This window comes from Prinia subflava, chromosome 8 (assembly GCF_021018805.1).
Source record: "Prinia subflava isolate CZ2003 ecotype Zambia chromosome 8, Cam_Psub_1.2, whole genome shotgun sequence".
Classification (NCBI taxonomy): domain Eukaryota; kingdom Metazoa; phylum Chordata; class Aves; order Passeriformes; family Cisticolidae; genus Prinia; species Prinia subflava.
In genome coordinates, this window is record NC_086254.1 from 29,962,413 (window position 1) to 29,981,779 (window position 19,367).

Here is a 19,367-nt window from a genome sequence, read left to right on the forward strand (position 1 = left end):
GGCTGACCTGCTGGGCTCAGTGCAGGGTGACCCGGCGGGCTCAGTGCGGGGCTGACCCGGCGGGCTCAGTGCGGGGCTGACCCGCTGGGCTCAGTGCGGGGCTGACCCGGTGGAGCTCAGTGCGGGGCTGACCCGCTGGGCTCAGTGCGGGGCTGACCCGCTGGGCTCAGTGCAGGGTGACCCGGCGGGCTCAGTGCGGGGCTGACCCGGTGGGCTCAGTGCAGGGTGACCCGGCGGGCTCAGTGCGGGGCTGACCCGGTGGGCTCAGTGCGGGGCTGTCTGGGGTCCGGCGTGCAGAGGCCGTGGCCAGGGGTGCTCGGCTGCTGTTCCTGCCGGGCGAGTTCTCAGCATGGCCGCCCAGTCTCCCCGAGGCTCCCCCTCCCTGGTCGGCAGCCAGCTGCAGCAGATACCTGATACTCGGGTTGTGCAAGCGCGAAGGGGGAGCCTGGCCCTGCCCGGCCCTTGGGAACCACCCGGAAGGCCGAGCCCGCCGGCCCCACCTGGAGAGGAGCTTAAAGGCCGGCCGGGCGGCCACAGCGCAGCCGGTTCCTGCACCATGCCCGCGGCCCGCAGCGTCCTCATCTTGGCGGGGTTCCTGGCTCTCTGGGCAGAGCTGCCGGCAGCATCCGCCCAGAATGACACCAGTGAGTATGAGCGCATGGCCCGGCACGGCACGGCTAGTCAGGGCACGCCCGGCGAGCGGCCAGCATCCCTCCCTCCCAGCCCCAGGGCAGCCGGCGTGGGGGCCGGGGCGAGCACCGCGCTGCGCCCGGCGCCGCTGGGCTCGGCAGCATCCCTGGAGCCAGCCCCGCGGCCGGGGCAGCATCTCCCGGAAAGGGACGCAGCCCTCGCCCTGCCCGGCTGCGGCCGCCCCGCGCCTGCCCACGGCCCCACCTTTGCCTTGCAGCAAAAGCCGGCGTGTGCCCGAGCCCGGCGACGGATGCGGTGAACTGCACAGTGGGGTGCCAGTCCGATGGCGACTGCGAGAGCACCCTCAAGTGCTGCCCGGCAGCCTGCGGCAAGGCCTGCCAGAAGCCTGACGGTAACACTCCCTCCTGCTCCTGGCCGTGCTGCCCAGAGCCGGTGCCACTGCCAGCAGCCCGTCCCGGCCGGCAGCGCTGGGGCTCCAGGGTGCAGTGGCGGCTGCAGGCCTGGGTGCCCGATCCGTGTTCAGCTGCAGCACGGGGACTGCGGGCTGCATGGAAGCCCAGCAGGCTTGGGCTGTGCTCCTGTTGGCCACGCTCACACCTTCCTCCTCTCAGCAATGAGTGGACACCCCCAAATGATGCTGGATGGGTGGAGGGTGGGGTCTGCGCCATTCCCCATTGCAGCCCTTGTTGTCGGCTCAGCCTTGTGGGCAGCTGCCAGCCCGGGATGTGGGCACCATTCTGTGCTGAGCACACTCACCACAACAGCCCTTCTGGACTGCGACCCAAGGAGATGGGTGCGGAATCCACGGCTGCAGACAGATGGATGTGACCTGCAGGCTCCAGTGCCTCCATGGCTGCCCTCAGGACAGCGATGGCTTGGTTGTACCACAGTGGAGGGCAGCATGGTGCAGAGCCAGAGCTCAGTGCCAGTGGCAGGCAGTGGGGCAGGAGCCCCACACTGCCAAGCAAAGGGTGTTTGGGGGGCATGTGATCCTGGCTGAGGCCTAGGCTGCGCCCCCAGGCCATGACCAAACAGCCCGGGCCATGCATGGCAGTTTGTAGAGGACAGCAGGGGCAAGGCTCCGTCATGTCTGCATGTTGCATCCTGTGCCAGCCATGTGTCCCTGGGCGGGAACACTGGGCATAGGGACCATTGGGGACCACTGTGGCCTCCCTGACATGTCCCCATCAAGTCCAGCTGACAAGGAGCGCCAACAAGCAGAGCTATGGGGTGGGGGAAATGCTGGGTACCATGGTGGTCCCTCCTCCAAGGCAGACAGGGGCCAGGGCCATGCCCACAGCTTTGGGAGCTGCAGGGTGGCTCCTGCCCCCCCATGCTAGGGCCAGCAGGTCTCAGCCATGTTCCTTTGCCTTTCAGAGAAGCCTGGCACCTGCCCACCTGTCAACCCAGGCATCCCTATGCTGGGCTTCTGCTCTGACCAGTGCAAGACTGATGCCAACTGCCTCGGGGCCCAGAAGTGTTGCAAGAATGGCTGTGGCAAGGTCTCCTGTATGACTCCCATCCACTGAGGTCAGTGGGGTGCATTCCAGCCCCAGGGATCCCACAGCACCGTGGCACGGTACCTGTGCACACATCCCACTCACAGCCTCTGCTCCTTTGCAGGTGCAGCCGCCTCCTGCCAGCCCCGCCACAGGGAAGCTGCTGCCCGATGCCCATCCCACACGTCCTGGTCCTGGTCCTGAACCATCCCCCAGGCTTGGAGCCTTCAGCCTCAGTTTTCTCCCTGGGGTTCTCTGCTCGGGGCGAGGCCCCTGCACTCTCACCAATAAAGCAGCTTCTCCCTGTCACACTGTAGCTGCCTCTCCATCCCACACTATGGCTGCCTCTCTGTTCCCTGCTGTGGTCACCTCTCCATCACGAGCCATGGCTGCCTCTCCATCCCATGCCAGGGATGCCTGGAAGGACTTCACACAAGCAGCAGCATCAACTGACTCTGTCTTGCCCCCAAGGTTCCTCAGCCTGTTCTATGGGTCCATGGCCCCAGCTGTCCCTGCACCCTGTCTCCTCCACCTTGGGTCCTCCACCATGCTCAGAACACAGCTGTTGAGGTGCAGCTGTGTCTGTGTCCCGTCAGAGCAGAGGTGGTCTTTGCTCCCTGCCCTGCAGTGGCAAGGGATCAAACAGGCTGCAGTGTGTGCCCGTACACGAGCATCACCCAAACTCCTCCTTACCTCTGCCCTCCCAGCCTGGCCATGGCACCTTGCCCACAGCAGAAGCCTGAAGGAGCTTTTGGCAGTGCAACTCACATATCCTGGTCCCATACCTGCCCCTGCCATATCCCTCTCCACCTGCTCAAAGCCGGGCTCCTCCTCCTGTCCTGCTTTTCCCTGGTACTTCCTGCTCTCCACAGGTGCCCCGTTCCTCCCGTACCTGCCTGCTCCTGCTCCCAGCCCCTGGGATCAGAGCATGTCCCTCCTGCCTGAGATGGGCAGGCACCCCCAGAGCCTGCGCCCTTGGCAGGGGACAGAGCAGAGCCATCCCCTGGGCATGAGTGAGCCCCCCCACCTTGCCCAGCACTGCCCAGTGTCTGGTGCTGGTTCCCCCTCTCTCTGTGGTGCAGGTGCAGACTGTGCAGCACCACAGCTCCACAGCAGCTCTCCTGCTCCACGTGTGCCAGGAGGGATCCAGTGGACACTGAAGACTGGGACACTGCTCCTGTGTCCCTTCCATGCTCACAAAGGCGTGGCTCTGGGAGTGCTGCTCAGCCCTTGGCCCAGGTGCTCACAGGTCACCAGTGACCTGGAAAGGGAGCTGCGGATGTGACAGCCATGGGTCACGAGCCCAGCACTGCCCTGGGAGTCTCCCCAGGGTGAATTGTTCATGCCCAGCACTCCCACAGTCCCGAAACTGTGCTGCCATGAGAAGGAGCAGCATGGCTTGGCCAGCCCCCACTCCAGCAGGGTTTAAATCCCAGCCCATTGCCCAGAAGCACACGGATTGCAGCGCGATGCTGGGCCACCTCACCCTTCTGGTGTTCCTGGCACTGCTGGCCCCGATGCAGGGCGCTGCCGTCACCCTCACTGCATCCCCACACCGAGCCCTGCAGGGACGCTGGACCCCCACTGCCCCACCTGCCCTCCCCAAAGTGGGTGAGTGCCCGGCGAGGGTGAGCAGGGCCCCTTGGCCCCCCAGGCTGTACTGCCTCTCCGACCACGGCTGCCCTGGTGCTGAGAAGTGCTGCCAGATCGGGAAGGTCTGGACCTGCCTCCTGCCCACCACAGGTACCGCTGCTCGCTCCAGGGGATGCCAGCGTGAGGATCAGGGAAGGGGTGGGATGTGAGCTGGTGCCTTTGTTGGTGCCCCTGGAGCAAGCCCTGCTCCCGGGAACAGAGCTGCAAGGAGCATCTCCCTCTGCAGAGAGCCCGGGATACTGCCCCCGTGCTGGCAGTGCCATCGGGCCGAGCTGTGGGTCAAGATGTCACAACGACACCACATGCCACTTGGGGGAGAAGTGCTGCACCCGCGGCTGCTGCACCCGCTGCATGCTTGCTGAGCCAGGTGAGGTGTCCTGGAGATCCCCATGCCAGGCTGAGGATGCCCTGGGGCAGCTCCAGGGGTCTGCAGCCCCCATCACACTATAGGGGAGTTGTGGGCAGTGGGGCCAGGCTGGCTGCATGCCAAACCCTGAGCCTTCCCTCCAGCCAAACCTGGGCTGTGCCCTCGGAAGCGTGCCCAGAGGAGAACTGCCGCCTGCCCCAACCACTGCACCGATGACCGGGACTGCCCTGGGGAACACAAGTGCTGCTTCTCTGGCTGTGGGTTGGCCTGCACCCCTCCAGACACAGGTACAGCCCTGCCAGCCCTCTCTGATCCCCACATCCAGCCCACCACGGCATTGGTGCTAGCCCAGCTCTCCCCTGGCAGAGCTCAGCCTGTGCCCAGCCGTGCTGCTGGACAAGCCACAACGGCTGTGCCCAGCCAAGTGTGCAGCTGGTGGCATCCATCCAGGCCCCAGGGAGTGTGTGCCACTGGCTGCAGCTTCCAGTGCCACACGCCTCCCTTGGGCACAGCCCCAGCTCTCAGGAGCCCCTTGCCAAGAGCTGGCCCTCAGGGTGCTGTGGGAAGGGATCCTCATGCCCAGCTCCTCCGTGATGGGTGGGAGATGGCTCCAAGTGTGTGAAGGGCTGAACCCCCTCCTGACCCTCCCTTCTGCACCCCCCTCAGACTACATGCTGCTGCAACCAGAGCGAGGGTTGTCCTTCACCACTCCAGCTACCAGCTGGCATCCCATATTGATCTGTGAGTGGTCTCACTGGGTGAGACTGGTATGGGTGTGAGGCTTGTGACTGGGGTCATCATGGTGCTCTGGGAAGGAAGATGGAGGCGCAGGACAGGGACAGGATGGAGATGGAGACTGTGCCAGGAGTGGGACTGGGGACAGAATCGCATCACAGCCGCACTCCTCACTGTCACCAGGGAGCCGCCGTGCTGCAGCGAAGCCTGGTGTGTGCCCCGTGGTGCTGCGGGGATCCTTGGGGCCCTGCCTGGAGCTGTGTGACACCGACAGTGACTGCACTGGGGACAACAAGTGCTGCACCACCGGCTGTGGCCACATCTGCAAACCACCCATGAACGGTAAACCATCAGCACCCTGTGGGGCCAAGACCCCTGTGCCACCTCCCTACCTGTCACCACAACCCTCCCAGGCACAATGGAAAGCTGGGGACTGAGCTGCTGTCCAGTGGGGCAGGGCTCAGTGAGGAGCTCACCCCTGCAGGCAGGGCAGCTCCCCCACCCTGGATTCCCTCAACCCTTTCTCTCTCCACATGTGCCAGCATGGCCAGGTCTCTGTCCCCCTGCACCCCCTGCAGAGGGTGATTGGGCAGCCAGGTGCCTCCTTCTGTGCCTGCAGGACAATGGCTGTCCCCTTGGCCATAAGTGCTGCCTGCAGGGCTGCAGCTGGGTCTGCATCCACCCGCTGTGGGGTATGTCCCCTCCAGCCTGCTGCCTCCTGGGTCCAGCCTGGAGGGGACAGAGGGGGGCCCAGGGTGGGAGCACCACAGGGCGCCCCATCCCTCGGAGAAGGAGCACTGAGGCATCCTCACTGACCATCTCCCTTGCCTCTTCCAGGTACAGTGTAGTCATGGCCAGGAAGGGCTGCAGCAGGAGCTACGATTTCAGGGTCATCCCCCACTCCACTGCCATTGCACCCATGGGCTGAGCAGAGGTGCTGCTGTGCCCCACACCTCTCCCTGTGCTGGACCCTCTGCACTGGCAGGATGGCACCAGCACTGGCTCCAATGCTTCTGGTCAGGGTCCCTGGCACCCCCAGCTGTGACATTAAAGGCTGCATGCTGCCTGCACTATCCCATGGCCAGGATTCCTATCAACCCCACCTGAGGCAAAACCCTGCATCCACAGCCGTGAGACAGAATAAACCATCCACAGCCACCTCTGCTCTGGGTCACCATCCCTGTTCTGTGCTCTGGTTCCCAGAGGTGCTGGCAGCCTGGGCTGCGTGCAGGCAGGGAGGTGCAGGCAGCCATTCCTGCACACAGGCGCTGCCCCAGGGCAGGGAGAGGGTTCCAGTTCCATGCAGGTGACTTCCAGCCATCACCATTCCATGGTAACCATCCTGTTGGGCCTGGGGGCTGCATAATGTCCCCTTAGGAGTCATGGAGTGGAAAACCAGTTCCCTCAGATTCCTTGTCCCAAGGAAGGGCTCATTTGCATCCCCGAGTGTGAAAGCTTTGTGCAAAGAGCAATCACAGGTCAGGACAGATGGAGCACCCAGACAAGGAAGGGGGCAGGGAACATCACCCATGTGCCAGGAGCCACAGCAGGACCTGCTTACTCACGGTGCTGGATCCCAAGCAGTCCCATGCATGGAAGCTACACGTGGCTGAGGAGCAGCACCATGGCAGTAGAGCTGTTAGAACCCCTCATGCTGCTTCCACTGCCGTGGCAGGACCAAGCCATGGGGTCTATCCACAGCCCCCACTCAGGGGAGTAGAGGGGTGAGTGGCGCTGGAAGGAAACCCAGAGACAGAGTGGCTGCCAGCTCCAGCAAGGATGGGGCAGTGCAACATGGGGGACAGCAGTGCCTGACCCCATCTGGCCTTCCCAGCCCCACAGGTCACTCTGACCCCAAAGCAGGGCTTGGGCAGAGATAAGCAGGATGGCTGGCAGGGCGCCGGTGGGTTCTGGGAATTGCCCCTCCTCCTGCCCCTCCTGCCCTTAGCACAACCAGGCAGCTCAGCTTCAGCTGCACTGGCACTTCAGGCACCCCTGCCACAGACTTTGAACCAAGCCCCAGCTCAGCTCCAGACATGCACAACATCCCTGGCAGCACAACGAGCCCAGGAGTTTTCCTCCTCCTGGGCCTCCTCATCCTCAGGGCAGAGCCGAGCGTAATACCAGAGAAGGGCGGTGAGTACCAGGAGTCAAACCCGGCAGCTGCCAGGCACAGGCAGCCTGGGAGCAGCTCCTTGCACCCCGGCCCCCGTGTCCCTGCCGTGTCCCCTCTGTCCCTGCCTGACATGTGTCGACAGGGACCATATCCCAGGTGGCTGCAGCACCTGCACTGCAGCCCTGCTGCCTGGGGGACCCTGCCCGCACCCCAGGGTGCAGGGGCATGTGTGCACCCACTCTCAGCCCCGTGGGCACCCCCAGCACCCCACGGGCACAGCAACTGTGCTCCGGTGGCACCACATGCAGCGGGGTCTGTGCTGCATCCTGGGCACAGACCCCAACTGCCATGGGACAGTGCCTGGGGCGGTGGTGCCCAGCTGTGGCATGGCTTTGCCCACACCGAGACCACAGCCGGTGCCTCTTTGTTTGAAGCACGCAGCTGCTGTTTGCAGTGAAACTCCGGCAGCGTCTGTTTGCAGCCCAAACACGGCCCGGCCCCGCCACAGCCGCACGGGCTGCTGGCAGAGGCAGCTCCTGCAGCCCCAGCTGGCAGCAGGAGCCGGGCACAGGCACCAGCTGGAGCTCGCCTGTACCAGCGGCAGGGCTGTCCCAAGCTTTCCAGCATGGCCAAGAGGAGCACAGGGTGCCAAGAGGAGGAGGAGGAGAAGGAAGAGGAAGAGACAGCAGCAGTGAGGAGCGTGCTGCCTGCAGTGAGGATGCCCGCGGCAGCAGGATGCTCAGGAATAGATCCTGACCTCCAGCTGGTGCTGGCTCGGTGCTGGCTCGGTGCTGGCTTCACCCTGACAGGGCTGGTGACACTCCTTGTGGCACTTGCAAGGGCACACACAGGCCTGTGCCACACCATACTGTGACATGTCATTCTCCACTGTGCCACACTGTGCTGTGCCATGCAGGTCTTCATGTGTCCAGCAGCCCCGGGCCATGATGCACAGAGCTCTCCAGCCCCTGGGCTGCAGTCCCTGCTCCAGTTCCCCGGCCCCTGCAGAGAGACCCACATCCTGCTTCCCCAGGGATGGAGGATGAGGGGCTCTGGCACTGTCCTGACGTTGCCATCCCAACGCAGGGGGCTCTCAGAAACTGGGGAGGTGTCCACGGGACTTCATGCGCTGCCTGCGCCTGGAGTCCCCACTCTGTGCCAATGACTCCAGCTGTCCCGCTGGACTCAAGTGCTGCTATTGGGAGTGCCAGCTCCACTGCGTGCCCCCGGCAGAAGGTACGGCACCACCGCTGACACCACCGCTGTCCCGGGGCAGCCAGCACCCTTCTCCCTGCCCCATTCCCCCCACTGCTATGGCGCAGCTCCCTGTGAGCTGCTGGAGCCTCCTGACGCCGCTGGGATGTGTGGATGGGATGGGACACAGGCAGGGGCGCAGCCAGAGCGGGGCAGAGGGGTCTGGCAGGGGCAGGTTTCCTGGTGCTGCCCTAGGACACCGCAGTGCAGCCTCACCTCTCGGCCCCTCGGCGCTGCAGAGAAGCCCGGTGCCTGCCCGGCAGCAGCCCCCGAGGGGCTCATTGCCCCCTGCTCCTTCCCCTGCCTGGAGGACAAGGACTGCCTGGGAAAGCAGAAGTGCTGCCCGCTGGGCTGCGGCTCTGCCTGCTTGGAGCCGGCGCAGGGTAAGGACTCGGCGGGGATGGCTGGGAGCCCTGGCTCACCCCAGGGACCCTGTGTGCCACAGTTATCTCCCTGACGCCCTGGCCCCTGGGGCAGCTTCCCCTGCACCGGCAGTTCCTGACAGCTGCCGGGAAAACCCAACCCGGCCGCAGGTACCAGGAATGTGCGGGTCATGGCAGGAACCAGGGATCCCCGGGGCAGGCAGGGCGGCCAGGGCGGGATGCGGATTCGTCACACCCCTTCTGCCTTGTCAGACCAGCCCAAGCCCAGCGAGGGCCCCACGGTGCAGCCAGGACCATTCCGGGAGCGGTGCCGAGGCGACGGCGACTGCCCCGACGCGCAGAAATGCTGCAACAGCAGCTGCGGCCAGCAGTGCGCGCCGGGAGCGCCGGCCGGTGAGGCGGGAGGGGACAGGATGGGCACTGAGGGCGGGGACACGGCTCAGAGACCGGCAATGATGCCTGGGGTAGCCGCCACCATGGCACAGAGCTGTGGCACAAAACGGGATCCCTCTGCCCGTGTTTGCCAGTGTGGGCTCTGCCAGGTGTGGGGTGGGGACACTGGAGTGGAGAGGGAAGGGGACAGTGCAACCACCCTCTGGTGAGGTCATCATCATGCTCTCATCCTGCTCCGCGGTGCAGAGGACACCAGCCCTGCCCCAGTCACTCAAAGGCCACTGCAGCACGAGTGGGGATGCCTCAAGGACCAGGACTGTCCCCCATCCTACGTGTGCTGTCACCAGCTGTGCAGCAGGCACTGTGTGCCAAGCAGCCAAGGTGAGGGGGCTGGGAGCCACCCCAAAGGTTCGACAGCCCCACGTGCCCTGGTCCCCACGGCTGTGTGTCCAAGCAGTGGCACTGCAGCCAGCCCACACCATGCCTGCAGGGAAGGACGGATTCTGCCCAGTCCGTGCAGGGCTGTTCCCCAGTTACGACTGCAGAGCCTGGTGCTGGCATGATGGCGAGTGTCCCCACGGGGAGAAGTGCTGCCTCCATGGCTGTGACTATGTCTGCCTGCCCCCGTCCCAAGGTGCCAGATATGGGCAGGGGTGCCCCCCAGCTCCAGGGATTTTGAGACCGGGTTGGGAAGACCCGCTGTTGCTGTTTGCACTCCCAGCCCCTCTGCCTCCCGCCCCCAGAGAAACCGGGCATCTGCCCGCTGGCTGAGGAGGATCCGCTGGCCCCGTGTGGCACCACCTGCACCAAGGACTGGCAGTGCCCGGGGCCCGAGAAGTGCTGCAATAGCAGCAGATGTGGCTACGTGTGCTCAGCCCCCGAACCAGGTGAGGAGATGGTCGCTAGAACAGTGATTCCACCGGAATGCTGTCAAAGCTCCTGGGTGCAGGATGTGGGATGGCTCTGCCATAGGGCAGGCACTCAGATCCCCAGGTGCAGTCATCAGGGCACCCCGAGGCTGCAGAAAAGGAGGTGCCTGCAATACAGGGTGCTCCCTCCTCCTGCTGTCTCCTCCTGCCCCTCTCAGACAAACCCGGTGAGTGCCCAAAGGTGAGGCCACAACACCCACCGGAGCTGTGCACAGAGATGGACTCCTGCACCCACGACAGGGACTGCTCCCGGCAGGAGAAGTGCTGCTTCTCTGGCTGCGCCATGCGCTGCACCCGCCCTGCCCGAGGTGAGCGTGGCATCCCAGCCACCAGCACAGGGAAGTGATGTGAGGGCAGGGCTGGGAGCTCTGCCCTCACCCGGACCCCTCCTCTGGCAGAGCATCCTGGGGAGTGCCCCCGGGTAGAGCCGTGCTGGGACATACGGCGCTGGCGCAGGAGCCAGTGCCTGGATGACAGTGTCTGCCAGCGAGAGGAGAAGTGCTGTGACACCGGCTGTGGCTGGGCGTGCGTGGCCGTGCCTGGAGGTAGAGGGCACAGCCCATTCAGGGGGAGCTGGCCCCAGCCCCCCAAGGGCAGCCAGATGACAGCAACTTGGTGTCCCTGCAGAGAGCGGGGACAAAGCTGATGGCCAGTGTGTGGAGGAGTGCCAGGCTGATTCACAGTGTCCCCAGGGACAGCGGTGCACCAGCATCGGCTGTGGCCGCATCTGCATGGACATCCCTGGAGGTGAGAAGCCTGGCCTGCCAGCCCTCTGGGGGCCATGTGTGGCTGCCCTGGAGTGCCCCATGGTGAGGTGCCCCAGGCTACATGTCCCCTCTGCTGGGTGATTACCTTGCAGGCAGAGTGGGAGTGTGCCCCATCGCCAGGGAGGCAGACACGTGCTTGGACCTGTGCAGCTTCGACGAGGAGTGTCCCTGGGGCTACAAGTGCTGCAGTAATGGCTGTGGCCATGTCTGCATGCCAGCCTCTCTGCAAGGTCAGCCCCTCACACCCGCTCAGCCCTGCAGGGACAGAGCCCATGTCCCCTTGGCACCCACCCTGGGCATCCTGGCCCATCACCCCTCACCGTGACCACCCTGGAACCCTGAGCTGGGTCTGCCAAAGCAGCTGTACCTGTGGGGGTCTCACACCCTCCACAGATATGATCTGCCCCCATCATTCTTTCCATGCCTCTCCTCTTTCTGTGCAAATGATGAGCACACACAGCTTCAGCTTAGTCACCAGGTGACCATCCTCCCCTGCCCACAGAGCGTGGCACTGTGGCTGTGCCCCGGCCCAGTGCTGAGCAGTGCTCTGAAGTGTGCGAGGCCAGCTCACAGTGTCCCTGGGGACAGAGGTGCATCCGCACCTCCTGTGGCCGTGTCTGCATGGACGTTCCTGGAGGTGAGGCACAGGAGACCCAGTGTTGCCCCATGCCTGTGGGGTGTCTCAGCCAGGTGTCCACAGCAGGGTGTTCTGCCCTGCAGGCAGAGGTGGAGAGTGCCCCATGCCTGGGGGTGGTGGGACCTGCCTGGACCTGTGCAGCCTCGATGAGGAGTGCCCCTGGGGCCACAAGTGCTGCAGCAATGGCTGTGGCCACGTCTGCACACGGGTGCCTGGTGGTAAGGAGGCCTGTGGCCACTGTAAGGGGGCCAGCACCAGGGCTAACACCAGGTCATGCAGGATGCCAGCTGACCTGTATGAAGGGCACAGCCCTTGGCATGGTCCCTGCTCAGCATCACTGTGAAGCCAGTTCCCACTGCTGCCCCATTGCTCTGCTCCCAGCAGATGCATTTGCTGGGCAAGGGGGTCTGAAGTGATGCAGAGTGGGATGGAGCTCTCATGGAGCTGGCCAGCATGGCTGCAAGCACGGCCACTGGTCCCTCACTCCTGCAGTCTTGTTGCTCCCTAAAAGCACATCCTCCTTTTCAGATGCTGCGTGATGGGAGAGCAGCTCCTCTGCAGCAAGAAGATGCCTTCATTAGGGGACATGGGACAGTCATGAGCCCCAGCTGGCCTGTCCCCTACCCACCACTTCCAGCAATAAAGTGTGTGCCTGACTGTCCCCAGCTGCCCCATGTGGTCCTGGAATGGCCTTGAAATCACCCGAGGCCTCCAGGGCCGGGAGGTTCAGCCGGAGTTGGTGGCACAGGGCCAGTGAAGCAATGCAGACACAGACCTGGGCCGGGGCAGGCTGGGGACAGGCACCACCCCAGGCATCCATCGAGGCAGGAGCTGTTCCTCCTCCTTCAGTGGCTTCAGCTCCCAGTCAGGTCATGTCGGCTCTTGAAGGCAGGGTTGGGCTGGGAGCCCATCTGTGGCAATGGGAGCTGCGGGGTGGTGGCTGGGTGAGCCCTGCCAGGCCATGCTGCTGGAGGCACCCACCGCCCAGTGCCCGTGAGGGAGCAGTGCCCGGAGGGATGGGCACTGTCTGCTCCTGCCAGCACAGGCAGGAAGGACCAGACCCAGACGTGCTCATCCAGGGACCCGTCCTTGTATTGTCACAGTCCAAGGGGAGGGACAGGCTCCTCGGGTCAGGCACCGTGCACAGGAGAGGGCATCCATGTTGGCATGGGCACACGTCCCTGTCCTTAGGCCAGTGAGCACCGCAGGCAAGCCACAGCCCCCAGCATGGCCACCCTGACCCACAGCCCTCATTGCCACCAGCCCCATGGTCTCCCTGTGGGGTCAGGGATATGGCCACCAGCAGCAGCTTCCCCCAGGCAGGGGCTGTGCAGAAGCCACCACTTCCCAGGCCAGCACTACCAAGCACTTGCAACTGAGAGCTGGGGCATCAGGAGAGGAGCCAGGAGCAGCTGCCATCTGTGGCCCATGGCCCACAGCACATTGCTAGTTACTGACATGGGAACAGGCCTGGAAGCACTCGCCCATGGTCTCGAAGTTGTTCCTGTTGCCGCCGCAGCCGCCATAGATGAACTCCTCACACCGCTGGCTGGAGGCGTTGAAGAAGAAGCGGCGGAAGAGCGCCTTGCAGTTCCCACAGACTGAGGGCAGGTAGCAGAAGTCTGCATGAACCAAAGGGGACAGGCTGAGCCAGGGCAGGCGGGGACACCACCACGCTCAGCGCTCTCAGGCCCTCAGACAGCTCTGCACAGTTCTGGTCCCTTTGTATTGCCATCCCCTTTGTGCCAGCACACCTCTCTGCACCCACCTGCCTACAGCCCCACACACCAGTAGCTTCCCCATAGCACAGTGTGGTGACCCCCAGGGTCTGCAAGACCCATCAAGAGCTCAGGAGCACCCCAGGGATCTCCCTTCCCAGTTTGTTACCCCATGTCAGCCAACACCCCTCCTGTCACCCACCCCTGTGAATGCCACACTGCCACTCCAGAGCCCCACCAGCCCCACTGAGTCCTCACCCAACACTGGCTCCTGGCACGTGTAGCCACATTTGCTGGGACAGCACTTGGTGACTCCATGGCAGTCGGCATCGCTGGTGCAGTGTGAACAGGAGGCACCCATGGGGCAGGAGCCACAGCCCTTGTGCAGCCGGTCCTCCACCTCTGAGATGTGGTAGCAGTACCCAGGCTTTGCTGCAGGACACAGTGGCCAGGATGGTGGTGAGAGGCACAGAGCAGGGGCCACAGCAGCCCCCCAGTGCCTCGGGGTCAGACCCCAGGCTCCCACAGTGCCACATTTGTAGGCACCTGGCAGCATATGAGGCAGTGGGAAGCACAGGACAACAGCAGCACCCAGAGCATCCCCATTCCCAGGCCATGACCCAGCCACACTCACCCATCTCCAGCTCTTGTCCAGTTGTGTGTGGGGCCGGGCTGGAGCGCCTCGCAAAGGGGAGCAGGGCAGCAAGGAGGAGAAGACGGCCAGGTGGCAGCTCCATGGTGGCCTGGATGGCCGGGTCTGGCCCCGGGTGTGGTGGGCTGGGATTTAAGGTGTGCAGGCGGGGCGGAGGGAGCAGGGCTGGTGCCTAAACCCAGCTAATTCCTGCCATGCAGGTAGCGAGCCACACCCGGGCAGGGCCTGCTCTCCCTGGTGGCATCCTGGCCACAGCCCTGGAGCTGGGGGGACCGGTAGGACAGGACAGCTGTCCCGGCACAGCCCTCGGGGAGCCCAGATGGGTGGCAGCAGCATACCCAGGCTGGGCTGGGGACAGCACCAGTGACTGCTGCAGCCTCCTGAGGACAAGCCTGTGTTGAGGACAGACATGGGAAGGTTGGCACTGGCCTCTCCATTGCCGGGGATTATGATAGTGCCATGCCCAGGCATGGAAAGCTGCCAGCTCTGCCTCAGCTGTCAGCCAGGTAAGGGCTGGGACACGGCACGCTGCAGCAGCGCTCTCCCTGTGCTCCCTGTGGTACAAGTCCTGGGGAAAGGCTGTGCCAGAGCTATACCCCTTCATCGCTTTCTCCCATGCTCCCTCACATCTGGCAGAGAGCAAACCAGGCAGGATGGGCCCACACACAGGGCTGAGCCTGTGGGTACCACTTCGCTGCCTACCACTGTGGCCGTGGAAGGCAGGTCCCGCGGACGGTGATGCTCCCACCCATTCCCATCCTCCGTCCCTTTGCCGTCTCCTTCATCACCCTCTCTCGGTTTGGGGCCGTCCCCTTCACCGCCCCCCTCCCGCGGAACAGCGGTGCGGAGCCGTGTCCTGTGCCCTCCGGCAGCCCCTGCCCCTGGCAGCAGGGGGGTCCAGCGGTGGCACCGTGCCTGGGTGGTGTCCCTGGGGCTGGGACACGGCTCGCAGCCGCCTCAGCTTCCCAGGGGAGGGCCCCGCCGGTATCCGTGGGCAGGCGTGGGGTGAAACCTGCCAAAAGGAGGGAGAAACACATTAAGATGTTCCCATTCAGCAAGAATAATTGTCTTCCTAATTACTGCCATAATTACTGTCCCACGGGGGAAGCGGAGGGCGAGGGAAGCTCCGTGGGGAGGGGCCAGGAAAGCCGGAGTCAGGGTGGGGTTTGGAGGGTGGTGTCACCCCCCGCCCGCGCCCCACCACAGCTTTTCCTGCCTCTCCTCCGAGGCCCCAGCCCGAGGTCCTGACAGTGTCCCCGGCATGGACACGGTGACGGGGCCGGTCCTGAGCAGGGGTGGCAGCAAATCCCGAGGGACCTGCCGGAGGCAGAGGGGGTGCAGAGTCAGGGTGGGCAGTGCGGAAGATGCCCTTGCACAGGGACTTAGCGGCCACCCTCGGTGACTACAGCGCCAAAACCCACCGGGGCTGAATTCTCCCTGCTGTCTCCCAGGGGAATCGCAGCCACCGGGGGATCACTGGTGGCGTCTTCCCGAGCAGCCCCGCCTGTCCGTGCACCGGCAGTAACACCATGGCCAGGCTGGGACAACGCCAGCCCGGGGGGATGCAGGGACGGTCCCAGAGAAGTGAGGGGGCTGTCCCCAGGTAGATGTTGAGGTTTCACATGACAGGAAACCACTCCCAGAGGAGGACCTGTGTCGTTCCCCCTTGTCCTGCCCTGACAGCAGGGACCCGCAGGGTAAGCAGAGGGTGCAGCCGTGAAGGGAGAGCCACCAGCCAGACCTGGGAAAGCCGTGACCGGGGTACCCAGGGAACACCCAGGAATGCGGCACCTCCCAGGAATGCGGCACCCGACAGGGACAGAGGCAGAGGCGGCGCCGTGGCACCGGGATGATGTTCCAGGCCAGGGCGCACGGCAGGAGCGGTGCCGGGGGCAGAGCGGGAGCGCACAGAGCTCGCTGGGCTGCACACGCACACACACGTGTCCACACCTGGCTCCCACACGTGTCCACACCTGGCTCCCACGTGCGCACACACACGCACACACGTGCAGAGTGCGTGAACCCTCCCGCCTCTCCCGGGGACAGGCGCTCCCGGAAGGGACTGTCAGGGAAAGCCCCGGCAGCTCCCGTGCCGTCCTTGCGACACTGCAGTGTCCAGTGTGGCCAATCCCACGGAAGGGGCAGAAGCAGCTTGAACACCGTGAGACGGGAATTTGAGCACCCACTCTGCCTCCGGCAAGGACACGGGACTGGTTGCTCCAGCCCTGCGGTCCTGGTGCCCGTGCAGGTCCCCCACCCCCTGTCCCCAGCATCAGGACTCCATGGCCCTGGACTTTTCCTGGTCTCCAGGTGTTGGCCCAGCTGGGCAGCGGCTGGCTAAGAGATGCAGGGGTGAGGGGCCGCTGGCAGTGTGGGGCTATTGACCGTGTCCGGTCACAGGACGTACCTCAGGAACCAGCGATTGTTCCCAGAGGCAGAACAATGCCCGGAGAGCTGCCAGGGCACCACGGGCTGCTCCACAGCACCTGGCCCGGGGAGCCTCCTCCACAGTTCCACCAGGCCAGCCCTAAGTGGGATCCCCCTGCCCTTTGCTGCTGCCTGCCCCGTACCCATCTGCTGCAGCGGGAAGTTGCACTGGCTGCTCTTGTCTTGCAGCACAGCGCAGCTCTCTTGAGGCTGCATAGAGCCCAGCACCAAGCAGCAGCACCTTCCTGCCTCCCCCGAGGCTTGTCCAGCAGCAGCTGCCTGAGGGAGGGAGGGGATGGGAGGGTTCACGCTCAGATGGAGCGTGTTAGGTGCTGGGGCATGGGCCAGGTCATAGGCACAAACCTTCTGCCCCAGGAGGATTTAAACCCCTGCCTGTGCCCGGAGAGGCAGCCCCCACGCTGCCCATCCATGCCATGAGGCTGCTGTCGCTGCTCCTGCTGCTGGGGCTCTGCTGCCTCTGGGCCCGGCTGGTCTCCCCAGGTGAGTGTGGGTGGGCACGGGTGGGCACAGGTGGGTGCAGGAGCCAGTGGAACAGTGCTGCAGGAGGATGTGTGGCCATGGGCACAGAGAACACTGTGGCCATGGCTGGGAGTGCAGCATCCCACCTGTGCCATCTTCCCTACATCTTTGTATGCTGCAGAAATGACCACCAAACCCCCCTGGGAGGGCTGTCTGGGGTCTCTGGAGCCCTCAGACCCAGCGTCCTGCTATGGGGCTGACAGATGTGCCCAGTCATGCTACAGAGTGAGGGCCTGAGCATGGATTCCTGTCTTTCCCAGACTTCACCTAGCCCCCATCTGGACCTGGACCATGGACCCAGTCTGTGCAGCCGGACCTCACCAGACAGCCAGACAACAGCTGGACAGCCAGACAGCAGCCATGGAGGGCTCCATCAGCTGCTGCATAATCACCCAGCCTCCTGATCCCACCTCAGCACCCTCAGCTCTGTGCTTACCATAAGGGTCTCTGTGTCCCCCACCCCCAATAAACCCAGTCTGTGATGAACAATGTCTGGCTCCTGCTGCCTCTGTCTCCTGGTGGGCCCTCACCAGCTTCTGAGACACCCTCAGTCCCTGTGGGAGGGATGAGGTCCCTGTCCTCATGGCTCCTGGTCAAGCTTTTGGAGGATGCTTGGGGACCCTCAGGAAGTTGGGACCACAGACCCTATGGGGGTGTTTCCTGGTCCAGAGATGCTCTAAGGGCCCTGGGTGGGGGCATGCCTGTGGCATGTTGCTGTGTAGAGGGTCCCGCTGAGCCCAAACTGGGCAGGAGCAGCACCAGAGGGTCCCTGTGTAGCAACAGGGCCAGGGCAGCCACAACGACCTGGCCGTGCCAGGCACTGACCAAGGACTTGGCACACCCAGCTAGTGGCCAGTGTGGGGTTTATTAGGAAAGAGAAGGTCCTGCCCAAAACACTGCTGGTGCCCAGGACCAGCCCTGGTAGAGTGAGGCAGAGGCCCCTGCACCCACACACTGTGGGTTCTCCTCACTTCACATGTTCCTCATATACCTTGTGGCATCAGTCAACAAGTGTAACCACTGTCACCATCATCATCATCATCATATCTTCATCAGTGTTAAAGAAATTTTTGACACCAGGCTCTCATCTCCATCAGATAGATTTATTGGCACAGATCAATCATGAAAGCTGGTAGCTTGAGCTGTAACCTCAAAAGGAGGACTGCAAACAAAGAAATCTCTGGGCAATTATACCCTTATAGTGTAAACTCCTCATCCCTCATGTGACAGTCCAGATCAAGAGTATTGTTAGGCCCTGGGGTCTTCTCTTCATTACCTCACTGTTTTGTTACCGAGTGGTTGCCAGATGGTCCTTTTCACACCCTCTGAGGTCAGTTTTTGTGGGGGTTTCACTCAGTTCTGTGGTCCATGTTACAATATGGTTGTTACAGTTCATACATCGTGATCTATGGGCTGTCCACTCCAGCTATTTATTTTTAAGTAACATTTAAGCCCTGGGTTTCATTACTCTCTATCTTTTAACTACACAACACACCCAATATGGTTCAGATAAAGTTCAATTCACACCTAATAGATCCAGCTCTTGATATCAAACAAGCACTCAGCTACTCTCAAATAATAGAAAAATTTCAACAGTCATGAGCATTACAGTCATCATCACTGTTGTCACCATCATCACCATCACTGTGGGTGATGGCATCATCATTGCCATCATCTACCTGCCTGTCACCATGGTCACATCCAGGATTCTTTCCCAGCTCAGGCTTCTCTGGCTTCCCTCCATCTCTGGCTTCTCCCCCAGCACAGGTTCTCCCCCAGCACAGGTTCTCCCCAGCTGCCAGCTTTCCACCAGTCTCCAGCTTCTCTCCAGTCTCCAGCTTTGCTGCAACCTCTGGCTTTTCCCTAGTCACAGTCTTCCCTCACATTCCAGGGTTTCCTTCCCTTAATTTGGTTTCTTGCCAGGGGAATTCCTACAAACATTCAGTGAATGTTTACACCCCAGTGGGAGTTTATTAAAGGTGCATTGTCCCTTCTCAAGGAAATGCCAATTTCTGTTTTCTCTTCTAATAAGGGAGCTACAAAAGACACATCTTTCATATCCAATGCTGCCATCCATGGGTGTGTGGCTGCAGAAATCCCATTTTGTGCTGCAGCAGAAGTTGGGTATTGCGGTACATTGGTGATTGTTGAGTCAGGGAGTGCAGGTGCTGCACAGAGCACACACTGCAGCCTCCTGATTTCAGCATTAGGGTTGGCATTTCAGCTGAGGGACCATACCCTGCTGAACAGCAGTCACCAGGTTTGGCCTTTCAGAACATCAAACCCCAAATGTTTTCATCATGATCTCTAACTGCAGGGCAAGTGGCTGACATACACTTCATGCCAGCAGTGTTTCTTGCCCAGGGGCTATGAATTAACCTGGGTGATTTGGCATTTGGCACTTGCTCTGTTTGCTCTGGCAACTTTAACTCTTTGTTGATCAGGCTGAACACCCAACAACATTCTGTTGTGTTAAAATTGAATCACCTGCTCACGTGTCTGTTAAAAATTGCATTAATTTCTGATGAGGTCCAATAGCATCAGAATGTCTGGACTATTATTATGTCTGCATTAATAGGATTTCACTTGTCAGATTTCAGTCTGGCTGGCTTACAGCCATAGTGCTCTTGCAAATCAGTCATCTAA

General features: G+C 62.6%; 4 protein-coding genes across 7 annotated transcripts; 3 read left to right on the forward strand and 1 right to left on the reverse strand.

The window, feature by feature from the left end:
- Positions 1-334: 334 nt before the first annotated feature.
- On the forward strand, positions 335-2,459 carry LOC134554133 (WAP four-disulfide core domain protein 2-like). 2 transcript variants are annotated; one of them, XM_063404517.1, is made up of 4 exons: positions 335-644; positions 908-1,042; positions 2,029-2,181; positions 2,258-2,459. In XM_063404517.1, the coding sequence occupies exons 1-3, from the start codon at positions 350-352 to the stop codon at positions 2,178-2,180; spliced, it is 582 nt and encodes a 193-aa protein (XP_063260587.1). In that variant the 5' UTR covers positions 335-349; the 3' UTR covers position 2,181; positions 2,258-2,459. The 2 variants fall into 2 exon arrangements, with proteins under 2 accessions (XP_063260587.1, XP_063260586.1); XM_063404516.1 differs by having other exon boundaries at positions 2,275-2,459.
- Positions 2,460-3,619: 1,160 nt separating this feature from the next.
- On the forward strand, positions 3,620-6,069 carry LOC134554378 (perlwapin-like). The gene is made up of 5 exons (XM_063404923.1): positions 3,620-3,893; positions 4,030-4,170; positions 4,314-4,457; positions 5,089-5,247; positions 5,743-6,069. The coding sequence occupies exons 1-5, from the start codon at positions 3,620-3,622 to the stop codon at positions 5,751-5,753; spliced, it is 729 nt and encodes a 242-aa protein (XP_063260993.1). The 3' UTR covers positions 5,754-6,069.
- Positions 6,070-6,644: 575 nt separating this feature from the next.
- LOC134554132 (keratin-associated protein 10-4-like) lies at positions 6,645-12,171 on the forward strand. 3 transcript variants are annotated; one of them, XM_063404513.1, is made up of 14 exons: positions 6,646-7,041; positions 8,108-8,257; positions 8,515-8,658; positions 8,911-9,051; positions 9,298-9,432; positions 9,542-9,685; positions 9,795-9,938; positions 10,139-10,288; positions 10,379-10,525; positions 10,608-10,727; positions 10,840-10,977; positions 11,250-11,384; positions 11,468-11,602; positions 11,913-12,169. In XM_063404513.1, exons 1-14 carry the CDS (start codon positions 6,942-6,944, stop codon positions 11,921-11,923), a joined length of 1,794 nt encoding a protein of 597 aa, XP_063260583.1. In that variant the 5' UTR covers positions 6,646-6,941; the 3' UTR covers positions 11,924-12,169. The 3 variants fall into 3 exon arrangements, with proteins under 3 accessions (XP_063260585.1, XP_063260583.1, XP_063260584.1); XM_063404514.1 differs by lacking the exon at positions 11,468-11,602 and having other exon boundaries at positions 6,648-7,041; XM_063404515.1 differs by lacking the exons at positions 11,250-11,384; positions 11,468-11,602 and having other exon boundaries at positions 6,645-7,041; positions 11,913-12,171.
- Positions 12,172-12,830: 659 nt separating this feature from the next.
- On the reverse strand, positions 12,831-16,681 carry SPINT4 (serine peptidase inhibitor, Kunitz type 4). Its single transcript, XM_063404925.1, has 3 exons — positions 13,737-16,681; positions 13,361-13,534; positions 12,831-13,006 (listed from the first exon to the last, which is right to left on the reverse strand). The coding sequence occupies exons 1-3, from the start codon at positions 13,837-13,839 to the stop codon at positions 12,831-12,833; spliced, it is 453 nt and encodes a 150-aa protein (XP_063260995.1). The 5' UTR covers positions 13,840-16,681.
- Between the last annotated feature and the right edge of the window lie 2,686 nt (positions 16,682-19,367).